This window comes from Pan paniscus, chromosome 2, assembly GCF_029289425.2.
Source record: "Pan paniscus chromosome 2, NHGRI_mPanPan1-v2.0_pri, whole genome shotgun sequence".
Taxonomy (NCBI): domain Eukaryota; kingdom Metazoa; phylum Chordata; class Mammalia; order Primates; family Hominidae; genus Pan; species Pan paniscus.
In genome coordinates, this window is record NC_085926.1 from 155,473,442 (window position 1) to 155,489,720 (window position 16,279).

Genomic DNA, 16,279 nt, shown 5'->3' on the forward strand with positions numbered 1-16,279 from the left:
TTATCTCTCACTGGGTCCCTCTCACAACATGTGGGAATTATGGGAGTACAATTCAAGATGAGATTTGGGTGGGACACAGAGCTAAACCATATCATTCCACCCTGGCCCCATCCAAATCTCACGTCCTCACATTTCAATACCAATCATGCCTTCCCAACAATCTCCCGAAGTCTCAACTCATTTCAGCATTAACCTAAAAGTCCACAGTTCAAAGTTTCATCTAAAGCAAGTCCCCTCCACCTGTGAGCCTGTAAAGTCAAAAGCAAGCTAGTTACTTCCTAGATACAATGGGGGATACAGGTATTAGGTAAATACAGCTGTTCCAAATGGGAGAAATTGGCCAAAACCAAGTGGTTACAGGGCCCATGCAATCCGAAATCCAGTGGGGCAGACAAATATTAAAGCTCCAAAATGTTCTCCTTTGACTCCACATCTCACATCCAGGTCACGCTGATGCAAAAGGTGGGTTCCCATGGTCTTGGGCAGCTCCGCCCTTGTGGCTTAGCAGGGTACAGCCTTCCTCCCAGCTGTTTTCACAGGCTGGTGTTGAATGTCTGTGGCTTTTCCAGGCAAACGGTGCAAGCTGTCAGTGGATCTAACATTCTGGCATCTGGAGGATGGTGACCCTTTTCTCACAGCTCCACTAGGCAGTATCCCAATAGGGACTCTGTGTGGGGGCTCTGACCCCACATTTCCCTTCTGCACTGCCCTAGCAGAGGTTCTCCATGAGCGTCCTGCCCCTGAAACAAACTTCCGCCTGGGCATCCAGGAGTTTCCATGTTCTGAAATCTACGTGGATGTTCCCAAACCCCAATTCTTGACTTCTGTGCACTCTCAGGTTCAATACTATGTGGAAGCTTCCAAAGCTTGTGGCTTCCACCCACTGAAGCCACAGCCTGAGCTCTACGTTGGCCCTTTCAGCCATGGCTGGAGTGCCTGGGATGCAGGGCGCCAAGTCCCTAGGCCACACACAGCACAGGGACCCTGGCTCTGGCCCAGGAAACCATTTTCTCCTAGGCCTCCAGGCCTGTGATGGGAAGTGCTGCTGTGAAGATCTCTGACATGCCCTGAGACATTTTTCCCACTGTCTTGGGGATTAACATTCGGCTCCTCATTACTTATGCAAATTTCTGTAGCTGGCTTGAATTTCTCCTTAGAAAATGGATTTTTCTTCTTTCCTTTTTTTTTTTAAGACCGAGTTTTGCTCTTATTGCCCAGGCTGGAGTTCAGTGGTGGCACGATCTCGGCTCACTGCAACCTCTGCCTCCCGGGTTCAAGGGATTCTCCTGCCTCAGCCTCCTGAGTAGCTGGTATTACAGGTGCCCACCACCATGCCACCTGGCTAATTTTTTGTGTTTTTAGTAGACACGGGGTTTCATCATGTTGGCCAGGCTGGTCTCAAACTCCTGACCTCAGGTGATCCACCCACACTGGCCTCCCAAAGTGCAGGGATTACAGGTGTGAGCCACCATGCCCAGCTAGATTTTTCTTTTATATCACATTGTTAGGCTGCACATTTTCTGAACTTTTATGCTCTGCTTCCCTTATAAAACCGAATGCCTTTAACAGCACCTGAGTCATCTCTTGAATGCTTTGCTGCTTAGAATTTCTTCCTCCAGATACCCTAAATCATCTCTCTCAAGTTCAAAGCTCCACAAATCTCTAGGGCAGGGGCAAAATGCTTCCAGTCTCTTTGCTAAAACAGAACAAGAGTCACCTTTGCTCCAGTTCCCAACAAGTTCCTCATCTCCGTCTGAAACCACCTCAGCCTGGACCTTATTGCCCATATCACTATCAGCATTTTGGTTAAAACCGTTCAACAAGTCTCTAGGATGCTCCAAACTTTCCCACATCTTGCTGTTTTCTTCTGACCCTTCCAAACTGTTCCAATCTCTGCCTGTTACCCAGTTCCAAAGTTGCTTCCACATTTTTGGGTATATTTTCAGCAATGTCCCATTCCACTGGTACCAATTTCCTGTATTAGTCCAATTTCACACTGCTGATGAATACATACCCAAGGCTGGGAAGAAAAAGAAGTTTAATTGTACTTACAGTTTCACATGGCTGGAAAGGCCTCAGAATCATGGTGGGAAGTGAAAGGCACTTCTTACATGGCAGCGGCAAGAGAAAATGAGGAAGATGCAAAAGTGGAAACCCCTGATCAAACCATCAGATCTCTTGAGACTTATTCACTACCGTGAGAACAGTATGGGGGAAACCGCCCCCGTGATTCAAATTATCTCCCACCAGGTCCTTCCCACAACATGTGGGAATTATGGGAGTACAATTCAAGATGAGATTTGGGTGGGAACACAGAGCCAAACCATATCAATGTTCATGTTTTCTTGTAGCTTCTTCAACATATGGAATATATCTATAACAATTAAATGCATGCTAATTTCAACATCTCTATCATTTTGGTGTCTGTTTCTATTGACTAATTTGTTTTTCTTCATTATTGGACACATTTTCCTGCTTCTTCGCATGTCTTCAATATTTAGTTGGATGCTGGACATTATGCTCAACAATGTGACAGTCTTCCTTGAAAACTTTTAAGAGTATTGGTGTTTACTTGGGCAAGCAGCTACTTTATTTGAAAATAAGTTTGATAATTTTAAGGCTTGTTTTTAAACTGTGTTACAGTGGGTCTAGCATAGCCTCTACAGCTTGTTTACCCTTACTCTGAAGGCACAGTCTTTTTGGGTGCTTTATGAATGTTCCTTGTCTTCTAAATAATCTCTTTCCCCTGCCTGTTCAGAACTCAAATGTCTCTTAGTCCTGTGTGAGCCGTAGTAGTTTTTCTGTTAATAGTACCCTGGTAGCTTTTCTCTCCCTGGTAGTTGTTTTTTGCCTGACTTAAAGGAGTTTTGCCCTACTTTGCCTTCCTATTCAGCCAAAGGAACAGGTAACCTATGTGCAGATTTCTGGAGCTCTTTTTTGGAACTTCCTCCTCTTTAGAACTCTGAACTATAATTTCTGTTTCTCACTCTCACAATGTTTTATTTATGTTTTTTTGTTGTAAAAATCACCTCACATAAAATTAGCCCTATTAATACATTTTTAAGTGTAAAGTATTTTTAACTATATGTGCATTGTTGTACAGCATATCTCTAGAACTTTTCCATCTTGCATTGCTGAAACTCTATATCCATTGCACAGCAATTTTCCACTTCCCCCTCCTCACACCCTTGTAACCACCATTTGACAATTTGCTTCTATGAGTTTAACTAGTTTAGATACCTCATATAAGTAGAATCATGCAGTATTTGTGCTTTTGTGACTGCTTTATTTCACTTGGGATAATGCTCTTTTCCACAAGAGTTTGAGAAGGATTGACATTAACTTTTTAAGTGTTTAATAGAATTCTCCAGTGAATCCTTCTGGTCTTGGGCTTTTCTTTGTTGGCAAGTTTTTGGTTGCTGATACAAACTCCCTACTTACTGTAGGTATAGTCTTGTATTATATTTGATCAAGATTCAGTCTTGGTAGGTTGCATATTTCTAGGAATTTGTCTATTTCTTCTAAGTTAGACAATTCATTCACATATAATTGTTCATAGTGGTCTTTCATAATGTTTTTTATTTCTGTGACATCAGTTGCAATGTCTTTTATTTTTGAGTCCATTTATTTAAGTTTTCTCATTTTTTATAGTCTTGCTAAGTAAGAGTTTGTCAATTTTGTTAATATTTTAAAGAAATCCTTAGTTTTGTTGATTTTTTCTTACTGTTTGTCTATTCTGCTATTTAATTTATTTTTCCCTAATTGTTATTATTTTCATCCTTCTGCTAACTTGGGGCTTTATTTGTTCTTCTTTTTCTAATTTTTTTGAGGTGTAAAGTTAAGCTGTTTATTTGAGATTTTTTTAAATGTAGGCATAAAAGTTCTTTCTTAGTACTGATTTTGCTGCATCCCATAAATTTTGGCATGTTGTGTTTCCATTTTCATTTTTCTCAAGGTAATTTCTAATTTCCCTTTGGTTTATTCTTTGACTCAATTGTTATTCAGCAGTATGTTAGTTACCACATATTTGTGAATTTTTCAGTTCTTTCTTCTGCTATTGTATTGTAGTTACATTTCATTGTAGTTGGGAATAATACTTGGTATGATTACAATCTTAAATTTGTTAAGGCTTGCTTGTGATCTGAGGTGATTCATCCTGGAGAATCTTCTGTGTGCTCTTGAAAAGAATACGGATTCTGCTTCTCTCGGATGGAATGTTCTGTATATGTCTGTTAGGTCCAGTTGGTCTATAGACTTGTTCAAGTTGTCTGGTCCCTTATTAATCTTTTATCAGGTTTGTTGTATCCATTATTGAAAGTGGGGTATTGAAATCTCCTACTATTATTGCACAAGTATTTCTCCCTTCAGTTCTGTCAATGTTTGCTTCATATATTTGGATGCTCTGATTTGGGTGCATACAAACTTATAATTGTTCTATTTTCTTGGTTAATTAATCTTTTTGTCATTATATATTGTTCTTCTTTGTCTCTTATGACAGATTTTGACTTAAATCCTATTTTGTCTGACATAACTATGGTCACATCTGGTCTTTTTCAATTACCATTTAAACAGATTATCTTTTCCCATCCTTTTACTTTCAGTCTATGCATGTCCTTAAATCTAAAGTTGGTCTCCTATAGACAGTATATAGTTGAATCCTTTTTCAAAATCCATTCAGTGACTTTATGGCTTATTTGAGGAGGTTAATCCATTTATATATAAAGTAATTACTGATAGTAGAGTACTTATTATTAACATTATATTAATTCTGTTTATCTTGTAGATTTTTGTCCCTTGTCTCCTCCTATCTTTGTGTTTCATTGATTTTATTTCTCAAGTGGCACATTTTGATTATTTTCTCTTCTGTATTTTTTATAGATGTTTTCTTTGTGGTTACCATGGGACTTACATAAACTATCTTATATTTATGACAATCTATTTTATGTTGATAACAACCTTAACATCAATTGCATACAAATACTGTATTATCTTACTTCTACTACCCCACATACTTTATATTATTGATTTCCCAAATCACATCTTTTTATATTGTGTATCTATTAACATTTTATATTTATTTTTCATGCTTTTATTTTTTGTGTTAAATACCAGAGTTAAATGTTATTTATTCACCATCATTACAGTATTTCAGTATTCTGCATTTGTCTATATATTTACCTTTTCCCATGAGTATTATACTTCCATATTCTTTCATGTTGCTTTCTAGCATCCTTTTATTTCAACTTGAAGGACTCTCCTTAGCGTTTCTTGTGAGGCAGGTCTAATGGTGATGAATTCTTTCAGCTTTGGTTTATCTGGGAAAGTCTTTATTTCTCCTTCATTTCTGAAGGACACCTTGTCAGATAGTGTATTTTTAGTTGGAAGTTTTAACCTTTTAGTACTTTGAATATATCATCCCACTTCCTTCTGGCCTGCAAGGTTTCTGTTGAGAAATCCACTGATAGTCTCATGGGGGCTCCCTTGGACATGACTCTTTTCTCTTGCTGCTTTCAAAACTCATTCTTTGTCTTTGAATTTGACAATTATACTGTGTCTCATTGTGATCTTTTTAAAAATTTTTAATTTGTATTATTTTTTACTTAATTGATGTACATAATTGATGTATGTGTTTATGGGGTACATGAGATACTTTGATTCAGGAATGCAATAAGTAATACTCACATCATGAAAAATGAGGTATCCATATCCTCAAGCATTTATCATTTATGTTATAAACAATCCAATTATACTCTTTTAGTTATTACAAAATGTACAATTAAATTATTGTTGGCTATAGCCACCCTGTTGTACTATCAAATGCTAGGTCTTATTCATTCTGTGGGTTGGCTCTTCACTTTTCTTTATAATGTTCTCTGATGCACAAAAGTTTCTAAATTTTGATGAAGTCTAATTTATATTTTCTTTTGTTGCTTGTGTTTTTGGGGTCATGTCTAAGAATCTGTTGTCAGATCCAAGCTCATACATATTTATCCCTATGTTTTCTAGATTTTATAGAGTTATATAGATTCTCAAATTTAAGCTTTTTATCTATTTTGAGTTAATTTTTGTATGTGATGTGAGGTAAGAGTTCGACTTCATTCTTTTACATGTAGTTATCCAGTTGTCCCACTGCTATTTGTTGAAAAAAGTATTCTTTCCTTATTGAATGGTCTTGGCTCCCTTGTCAAAATCAATTGACCATAGATGTATGGTTGTATTTTTGGATGCTCCATTCTATTCTATTTATCTATATGTCTTTTCTAATGCCATTACCACACTGTTTTGATTACTATCTTTGTCATACATTTTGAAATTATAAAGTATTAGTTCTCTAACTTTACTCTCTTTATTCAGAGTTGTTTAGACTATTTGGTATTCTTTGCAATTACATATGAATTTTAGGATCAACTTGTGCAGTTTTGTAAAAGAGGCAGTTGGAATTTTAAGAACTGCATTAAATCTGTAGATTACTTTGGGTAGTTTTGCCATCTTAACAATATTAAGTCTCCCAATCCATGAATATGGAATGTCTTCCTATTTATTTAAGTCTTCTTTAATTTCTTTCAACAATGTTTTCTAAGAAAAAATATTACACAATATTTATTTTTTTACATTTAATTTTTACAGATTTGAAAACAATTTGTAGCCAACTTCAGTATGAATCAAAGCATTGTTTTAAAAGGAAAGATTCCTTCTGACATTAAATTGCATTTTCCAAGAACCAGCAACATCAACCATCCAGACTTTAATTATGGAATCACAGGTGCAACTGCGTATCTCCTCAGTAGAGGACAGGAAGATTTGTGTGACTGGGACTTTATGGATTTGGCATCTCCTGCAAGATGTGTGTCCAATTCCTGAGAATACTGTAGCATGATTATAGAATTGGTTTCTATTGTCTGTTTTCTGTTTGTTGCTCTCTCATAAGTTAAGAATCTTGGATTTCAAGTCTATAGTGTAACACTCTTGTTCATAATTTCTTATTAAAAAATGTTTAAATATTTCTATATTAAGTATTTTTTCAAACTATTAGGGCTTGCTATTGAACAAATGTTCTGTTTGTATTGTATATTTTGAAGGTGCTAAAAAGCATCACTAAAACATTTTGGAATATAACAGAAAGATGGTTAATACATTATACTGACTACTTTTTTCTCAATTAAGATATACAAATCTTTTATATTTAGTAATCAGAAAGGCAATAAAGCATATGTACCTTACCTCTTCACCATCCTATGTTGAATTCCTTTTCAATATACGTTCTTTGATAAGAGTAAAAATTTAAATAGTTTTTGGTGAGATATTGCATTATGCTATTCTTTTCTTGTGGGCATGGGGATAATTTTTTTAAAAAAATCCAAGCAGTTTAGTCCTACAGGGGAAAGTTTTCCATTCTTGCTAAGTTTATTTATAACTAGAAGTCAGATACCAACTACATCTACCCTAGAAAAAAAATCTCAAGCAAAAGAGAGCTGCCTCAAAGGAATTTGTAAAATATGTGTGCCTAGATAGGTCATCTGTTTATAAAGTACTGGGAAAAGGTAGAGAATACAGTCAGTCCTCAGATGCTTTGGAAATCTGAAACATAAAAAAAAGTCTTTTGAAAATCACATTGGTATATATACCACCGCTTAATGGAAGAATAACTCAGCATTGATGTGAGTGGGATTATGGTCTCAGATGTGAATTCTGGAAATATTAACTTTTAGCTAGTATATGTGGTAGTGAAAGATTATAAATTTGGAGTCAGGAGCTTTAGGCTGATTCCCAGTTCTACCACTGGTGGCTTATGGTCATCATTTAGCCAAAGCTTGGTCAACTTCCTGCAATAAACACTTCTGGTTTAAAAAGTTAATCTTACTTTATGGATATGGAAAGTGAGATTCTGAGAGATTAAGTAATTGTCTGATGTCCCACAGGTGATAAGCCATGTCTTCAGGTCTTTTGGATCCCAGGACCCAAGATTTTAAAAAATGTTTCCGCATAAGTGCTGGCATCGTAGGGAGCCAAATAGATTTTCACATTAATTTATCTGTTTGTCCACCTGTCTACCTGCATGTGGGCAACTTGATTAGAAGTCAATTTAAAAGAAAAAATAGATACTGGCTTTGAAAATGTAATCACTGATAAACACTATTCTTATGTTTTAGTGATATATCTATTCTCTCTAATTACGTGACTTAATATCTTCCCCCAATATGAGGCCAAGAAAGAATAAACATGTACTTAGGACATATATATAAATTCTAATAGAAAATATAAAAGGCAGAGATAAAAGGCATTAATGTTTTAGTATTGTCACTGAGCTTCTTTTAGGTTTTAGATATGTTTGCTCTGTGCTATGAATGAAGACGGGTTAAAAAGAGTCCTAGAGGCTTAAATGGAAGTGAATGAGATGTCTTATTGCTGTACATCATCGGTTTTGTTTTTATCTGGTGTTGAGTTGGCTCATTAAGTTCTGTGTTCCAAGTGTTTATTTGTCTATTGTCACTTTCCAGTCAGCTCTTTGTAGCCTACAGAAATGGAAGAGTGGATGAAGCAGTCTCTGGGTTTTCTGGATTGCTGGATAGGTGGAGACCTGACAAATTTCAAAGGCTGCTACCTGACTAACCAACTGCCTATTCAGGTAAAAGTTTCTCCAGATTTATCTTCAAAACAGTGAAGGTTCTGGGTTATGTGTGTATGGAGGGCTTCATGTGTAGAGTTGACAAATTTAGCAAACAAAATACAGGATACCCGGTAAAATTTGGATTTCAGATAAACAACAAATACTTTTTTAGTATAGACCTGCTCTAAATATTGCATAAGTGTTCTGTATCTGACAATCCTCTTAATGTGGCAAATTTTTTTATAGTAGAATAGGGGTCTGTCTGTTTTCAGACATATTTTTAAAGTCTACATCCAGTTTTAATTCCATTTCTTCTTACAGTTTTAATATTTTCTTGCCTCAAGGTAGCTGAACATGATATGTTGCCATTAGGGGATTCTTATTCTTTTCTATACTAAGGTTGAACAATAATCCACTGTTGCTGACACATAGTTTACAATGAGAGTCATGATTAAAAATATAGTCAGTGGCTATAGGCAAATATTTCTACAGTAGTATTCAAATGAAAAAAATAAAGTGGAATATTTGTAACCTTTTAGAATACTTTGTTAATGTTTTTAATCATGTAAATGACTTTGTCACCTTCATACACTATCCTATATATATTGCATAATGGTGGCCTTGGATTTTATGTTTATGGATGTCCATCCTTATCTACCACTCCAGATTTTTACAGCCATCTTCAACATGAACACGGATATAATCATATTCTCACAATTCATGTACTACAGGTTAAAGAATCAGAAGAAAAAAATGTAAGATTGATAACAGTTCATTCCAATACTTCTGTTTGTAATAGAACATTTTCTCATTTAAAAACTGATAGAGCATTTTTGAGTTATTTTTAATGAGTAAGGCATATTTTGATAAGACATAACATTTCTCTCAACCATCCAAGTGAGTCCTTTGAGAATTTTCAGATGTGGCATATTTAGATTCCATGTTATTACCTTTTTTTTAAATTGGTATGTGTCATTGGACACATTAACACATCTATGTTATTGGAAAATAAACAGAAATAATTAATCAGAAAAAGGAAAGAGAGATTGGCAGGAATAGTCAAATGCTTTTAGAGGTTCCTGCAGGTGATAGGCAGTACAACTTTTCTCTTGTGGCTAATCTAAAAACATATCCTCCACAGGATAATAGCCACAAATAGTTTTTAAGTGCTTACCATTTGTCACTCCCGTTGTAACTTATTTAATCTTCATATCGCCCATTGGGACAGGCACTATTTTAATGTTCAGAGGCTGGTGCAGAATAGGCCTACAATATAGATTTGCTGAATAACTGCATATTATTTTTATTTTTGCTTTGTCTGCTGTGTTTTTAAATGACTATTTCTTCACGTGTGTATTTATGAGCCAGCCCAACAATGAAATTTGCTTTTAGCTATGTACCTATGAGAGTAGCTCCATTTTTCCCCTTGGGATGGGTGGAGCGTATTTTTCTACTGCCCCCTGGTGGTTGTAACTATTACAAGGATGGGAACAGCTACTCAAATCTACAAATCAAATACAAATCCCACTGGATACTAGAGTGGGGAAGGCAGGAAGATGACCCCCCAGTTGTGTACCAGGCATGGTGAAAGACCTTTTATATGTGCTCCTTGAACTCGCTTATTTTCCATGGCAAAATCCTTTATACAATTGAGGAAATCGAGGCATCCACAAATTGGACTGAGGTCACATAGCCAGCTGGTAGAGGGATTAGATTTCAAAATCAACCTAAAGTGATATGAGGTATGTATCAAGCTGATTTACAGTGTAATTGGTGTCATGTGACTCATAAGCTCTATAAGAATAGGGACTGTCTCAATCTTCTTCCAGACTGAGTACATAGCCGACATTCGGCAAATAGTGGTGGAATGAATGAATTGTGAAATATATGGAAATCTCCAGTAAAGCATTTGGTACTTAAAGGGCACCCAATCAGTTCCCTCCCCTGTGTTGCCCGCTACCCCCACCAAACCTACTTTAAGTATATTAACTAAATAATGGCACCAAGAACTAAAATAAAGGAGCCATTTGGTAAAAGGTCACTAAGATAAGGGACATATATATATAAATAGTCACCACCATAACTAGTTTAATCTATCTGGAACTAATCCTGAATTTCTGTGCAAACAGTCTAAAACTGTATGACAGCCCAGCTCTCTTCAATTTACTCCCTCAGGGCTAAATTGAGCAACTCACACAGTTTATGAGGTTTCTGGAACAGAGTTTTGCTTAGCTGCAATATCTTCTGTGGGCAAAGTAGACTGAATTTGGAATGCTGTTAAACTTAGGGTCAATGCAGAGTTCAAAAAAAATTAAGTTTCACCAGGGAACATGTGCTCGATGGGCTATTCAACCTGGAATGTTGAGGGATAAAGCGAATCCTTCAAATATAAAATGTGTCTGAAGGTAATTTTTTATTGAAGTCTATTGTCTTAACATGTGGTTGTAATATATGAGAAGCCATGAGCCCTACCTTTGCAGTTATAACTCTACAAATGTTTTAAAATAAATGCTTCATCAGTTTTTATGTTAAACAAGTGGGAATGATTTAGCCAGAATGTTGCAGTCAGATATCTGTGTGTCTGATGTCTGCTGATGCTAACCCTGGTACGGATGCAACATAACTAAGAAATTAAAAATAGAATATAGAGGTTAAAGCTGCATGGACCTACCCTGCCCCTACCAACCCATGGTAGATGATTGTCTGGTTTATAAGGAAACATGTTTCCTACTTAAACATAGGTTTTTGTATGTTTGTTAGCTTGTGGCTTTTGGTTTTGTCTTTCACTTTTACTAAGATTCTTCATCCCAGTATTTCCTAGCTTCCTGAATAAGAGTGTTCAATTTGACCACCACTCCTGGAAGTTCTCAAGCTTTTATCATTAACTGATAGAGTAAGAACATAGCCAGCCACTGCCCATGGAGAATGAGTCACTCTGCTCTGTATAGTTAACAGTTATGGATCAGGTGCTTTTTGATTTTTTCCTCAGAGAGCTTTCCAAAGTGTACCTTGACCTGGCTCTGCTGATTTAAACTTTGAGTCATCTAGATGCAGATTTAGGAAATAAGATCCATAGGATGTAATGATTTAATTTACAGTCTCTTGGAATAGGGGCATAAATTATTTAGTTTTGCATTCTTGGTTGCTAAGACTGTAGGCATTTAGTAAGAGTTTGTCGATTAAATGACTGCTCTTCCATATCTCTGGAAACCTGCTTGGCATGTTCCAGTGGTGCCTGGGTTTTTCATAGTCTCCTTGCTTTTTATCTGTCTTAAGCTCAGGGCTTTTTGCTTCCTCTCTCCTTCTCTCAGAGGCCTGAATCACACGCCCTGTTGCTGCCTTTAATTTCTGTTGGCTACTGTTGCCACTGACACCACTTTTAATCTCCTCTGATCCTATTCTGTGCTGTCGTCCTGCTTCATTTCTGCAGTGTTCTTCTTTCTTGTCTGCTGTTCCCTCCCAAGGCCTGTCAGCACTAGGATGGATCCAACAAGCTTGTAAATGTGTAACTGGGCAATTAAAGTAGCACTTTCCTTTCCTACAATTGATCCAGCCAATCACAACCGTCTATCAGGTGCTTTCTGTGGTTATCCTATTCTCAGATGCACTTAGTGATCTTGAGTTCTAACTAAACAGCATATTTTTTTCTGGATGATGTTTGTTGTGTAACCATTCTGAAAACTCAAGTATTCTGGAGATTAAATACCAGATAAGGGGTATTTAGCTGCAGTAAATATGTGTGCCATTGGACATCATTTCAGCAGCTTGTGGCAGTTCACCATTGCCCTGGTTGCTTTTAAGCACTAGGGGGTAGAAGCCTACAGAATTTATGTGTGACTTGGGTGCCAGTGTGCATTATGCTGTCGATGGCAATACCAAGTCTATTTTTGATGAAGAATCAACATGAGACTTCAACAGAAGCAAAAAAGGTAATCTTTATTTGAAAAGCCCATCAACTCTTTGTTTTATATCCATTTTTTGGTCACTTTAGAAATATTTTTGCAGAATTTTTCGTTGTTAATTTTATAACCTCCACAAAAATATTGTAGAAGTGCTGAGGTTAGTCCAGGAAGTATTTTATTTCAAAAATGAAATGACAGAATGCCAGGGCTCAATCCCCACCTCTCTCCATGTTCTCCCAATAAAAAATACAAGAAAGAATTTTTATTAACTTTTAGAAAAACTTCTAAGAAACTTCACTCCTTTGGGATTTCGCTGGTAGTGTGCTTTAATATATTAGAATTGACTGGGGCTCAGTAAGATCCTGAAAATCCAGAAAGCACCTTCTTTCCTTTTGGGATGCAGGCTGATGGGCAGAAAGGCTTGACCCAGACTGAGGAGACCCATTCTTCTGGTGAACCTGCCCACTTGGCCCATCTACAGGCAGATACTCAGAGAAAGAGTTCTGTGGGGTTGAACCAGAAATCCAGATGGAAACCCCATAGATACACTTACACTGAAGTTATTTTTTCCAAATCTTAAGTGCCATTATTCAAAGCAACTTAGCATATCCACATGCATGAGTAAATGATGTTACTACTTGATTAGGGAATACCACCCATCCTAGAAAGATGATTAATATTCATTGGCCTCCAAAATAACAAGGCTACAGAGAATAAATACTTCCACCCTAGTTTTGTCCAATGACCTTCCATTTCCCTTAAAATATTTAGATTCTAATGTATGTTTAGATTGATCCTTAATACTATCAATCTTTTTATGTTACTGCTTTCAGGATGCTGTTGGCATAGTTGAAATGTTAGGCTTTATTTGTGGCTATGTATTTTGTGTATTCTACTTGGGATCTCGATTTCCCCAACTATATAGAAATGTAAGTATGTTATTTGCTCTGTTTGTTCTGATGAATCAGTAGTGCTTCTTATGACTTTGTGTCTACCTTTGGAAGAGATCTTGGAATTCTGAGTAGTGCTTTCGGGACCAACAATATGGAAGTCAAAGTCACAAGAATCGATTCTTGATCAATTTTTTGTTTGTTTGTTAAGCTCCTTCAGGTTTAGGCAGCAGAATTTAGATCAGCTGGAATTGTTGTCTAAATCTGTTTTCCTGGGTTTGCATATTAATGGCAGTGTAATGAAGTCACAATAAATTATGCAAAGCATTTGGCATGGATGTTGTGGTTGTGTTCAACTTGTGAAAAAGACAGGATTCCCTTGCACTTTGCAACTAATATACTTCATTGTGGCAACCTAGAAGGGACCCAACGTATACATGTGTACTTTATCTCTCTGAATTTTCAACCACCCACGGTTTATTAGAATTTCCAATAGTATATTCTTTTATTTACCAAAGGTCCTGGAAACTGAAAACTCTAACTGAATTTCTGAATGTTTAATGGGAGTAAAAGAGTAATTTTCTCTAATTCATTCATTTGAGTTTCCATCTGGTCAAAATAGTCTCACATGTTTGTCAATATTTTGAAATGAAGTATTGCAAAAGGTAATATGTAGAAGAATAAATAATCCAGTCATCAACAAGGGAGTACACTACAGACATTGAATAAAGAAGCTTCATGCAAGCAGTACTCTTTTCAGGGGAGAATATTATAGTCTGTCCCTCAGAATTGCCTTAAAAATGAGCCCAAGAGGCAGCTTCACAGTAGATTAACATTTACTAACTCCCAATCCAGTACTGGACTGCATGATTAAAAGGATACTAATTGTTATCATTATCACACATAGATAATATTTTAAATGTTTATATCTTAGTACTTTTGAATCTTAAGAGAAATTGATAAGGGAAAAAATTTATAGAATTAACTATAAATATTTAATATGTCTGTACATCAAATATAGGTATAAAACCAAAACATACAAAATAGATAGGAAGCACATATGGCAAAGAACAGAATGTTAGTAAGAATTTCCATAAACCAAAAGGAAAAAACAGTCCTATATAAAAATTTACATAGGACTCAAAAATGGATAATTAAAAAAAGAAGAAATGGCAGTGGCTCACGCCTGTAATCCTAGCATTTTGGGAGGCCAAGGGGGGTGGATTGCCTGAGCTCAGGAGTTCAAGACCAGCCTGGGCAACATGGTGAAAGCCCATATCTACTAAAATACAAAAAATAAAAAATAAAAAATTAGGCAGGCGTGGCGGCATGTGCCTGTAGTCCCAGCTACTTGGCAGGCTGAGGCAGGAGAATTCATTGAACCCAGGAGGTGGGGGTGGCAGTGAGCCGAGATTGTGCCACTGCACTCCAACATGGGCAACAGAGCAAGACTTTCTCTCTAAAAAAGAAAAAAAAACCATGTAAAATAACAAACATGAAAAATAATTTAACTTCTCTAGGAATTAAATAAATGTGAAATAAAATAACAACTTTTTAGTCTATAAATTAGCAAATATAGAGAAATTACAGGAATCACAGCTGACAAGAATAGGGTTTGTTTGCACATTCATTCACTGCTGAGTAGATGTTTAAAAGTCTTTCGGGAAGACATTTTGACAGTTTGTGTCAATGTCCTTAAAAGTATGAATTTCACATCTAGATATCAATTCTATGGAAATTACCAGAAAGATGGAGAAATATGTATGTACTGAGGAATTTGTAAAAATGCCATCCACAAGTTTGGGGACAACTCAAATGCTGAATACAGTGGACTATTCTGGAGCAATTTTAAAATGTTGATAAATAATTTTTAATGACATGCAAAAATTATTATAATATATAATACGGGAGAAAAGGATATAACAAAATATTATGTATACTGTGTATAGTCATGTACCTTGCATAAAAAGAAAGAAATGAATCAGAATATTTTCTGAGTACTGAGATTATGGGTGATATTATTTTAGCCTTCATGTTTTCCACATCTTCCAACATTTGTACAAGAAACTTTTTTTTTTTTTTTACAATCAGAAGATATTTATGATAATGGAATACAATTTAAAACTTGGGTGATTTGTGAAGCTGTGTACTGTATAGTGAAGAGAAAATAACAACTACTGTCATCCTTGCTTCTGTTGTTAGTTCTGAAGAAGATCTACTGAAGGAACTTCATTTCTGCTGTTTGCATTGGCCATGATTGGGAACTTCACATATGGACTTGGTGTGGTTTTAAAGGCACCAGCTGCTAAGTGTCACAAGAATACTTACTTTGTGCATCATCTTCCTTGGCTTATTGCAAGTTTTGGAATCTTATTCCTTAACTCTTTTTTGTCTTTTGCCATCAGATTGCCATTAGAGAATAAACATGTATAGATACTTAATATATCACCCAAAAAGTATATATATATATATTCTAAGTATATATATATTCTAAGTATATATATATATTCTAAGTATATATATATATTCTAAGTATATATATATATTCTAAGTATATATATATATTCTAAGTATATATATATTCTAAGTATATATATATATTCTAAGTATATATATATATATATTCTAAGAAGTGTAAATAGCTAATGCTATAGTCATTTCATTATTATATTTGAAATATTCATTTATAAGGAAAGTCTTCTCTTTCCCAAAGTCTCCTAATTATTATTATTCTAGCAAAGGATCAAATTCAGATGAAGATTTCTTGGTTTCTTTGGTTCTTCTGATAAAAAAAAAAGTGGGGCCAAGTTTAGAAGCATTGAAATTAACACATCTTAGATATTAAATTTTATTAAAATTATAATAGCAGATATTAAGAA

The 16,279-nt window shown here is 35.7% G+C and overlaps 1 protein-coding gene across 1 annotated transcript in view; it reads left to right on the forward strand.

Moving 5' to 3' along the window:
* SLC66A1L (solute carrier family 66 member 1 like) overlaps nt 1–15,810 on the forward strand; it is a 35,386-nt gene extending 19,576 nt beyond the window's left edge. The window contains 4 exon segments of the mRNA XM_034957654.3: nt 8,499–8,540; nt 8,542–8,626; nt 9,275–9,363; nt 15,603–15,810. Of these exon segments, the coding sequence (XP_034813545.1) occupies nt 8,499–8,540; nt 8,542–8,626; nt 9,275–9,363; nt 15,603–15,657 (271 nt within the window). The 3' untranslated portion in view covers nt 15,658–15,810.
* Nucleotides 15,811–16,279: the final 469 nt, after the last annotated feature.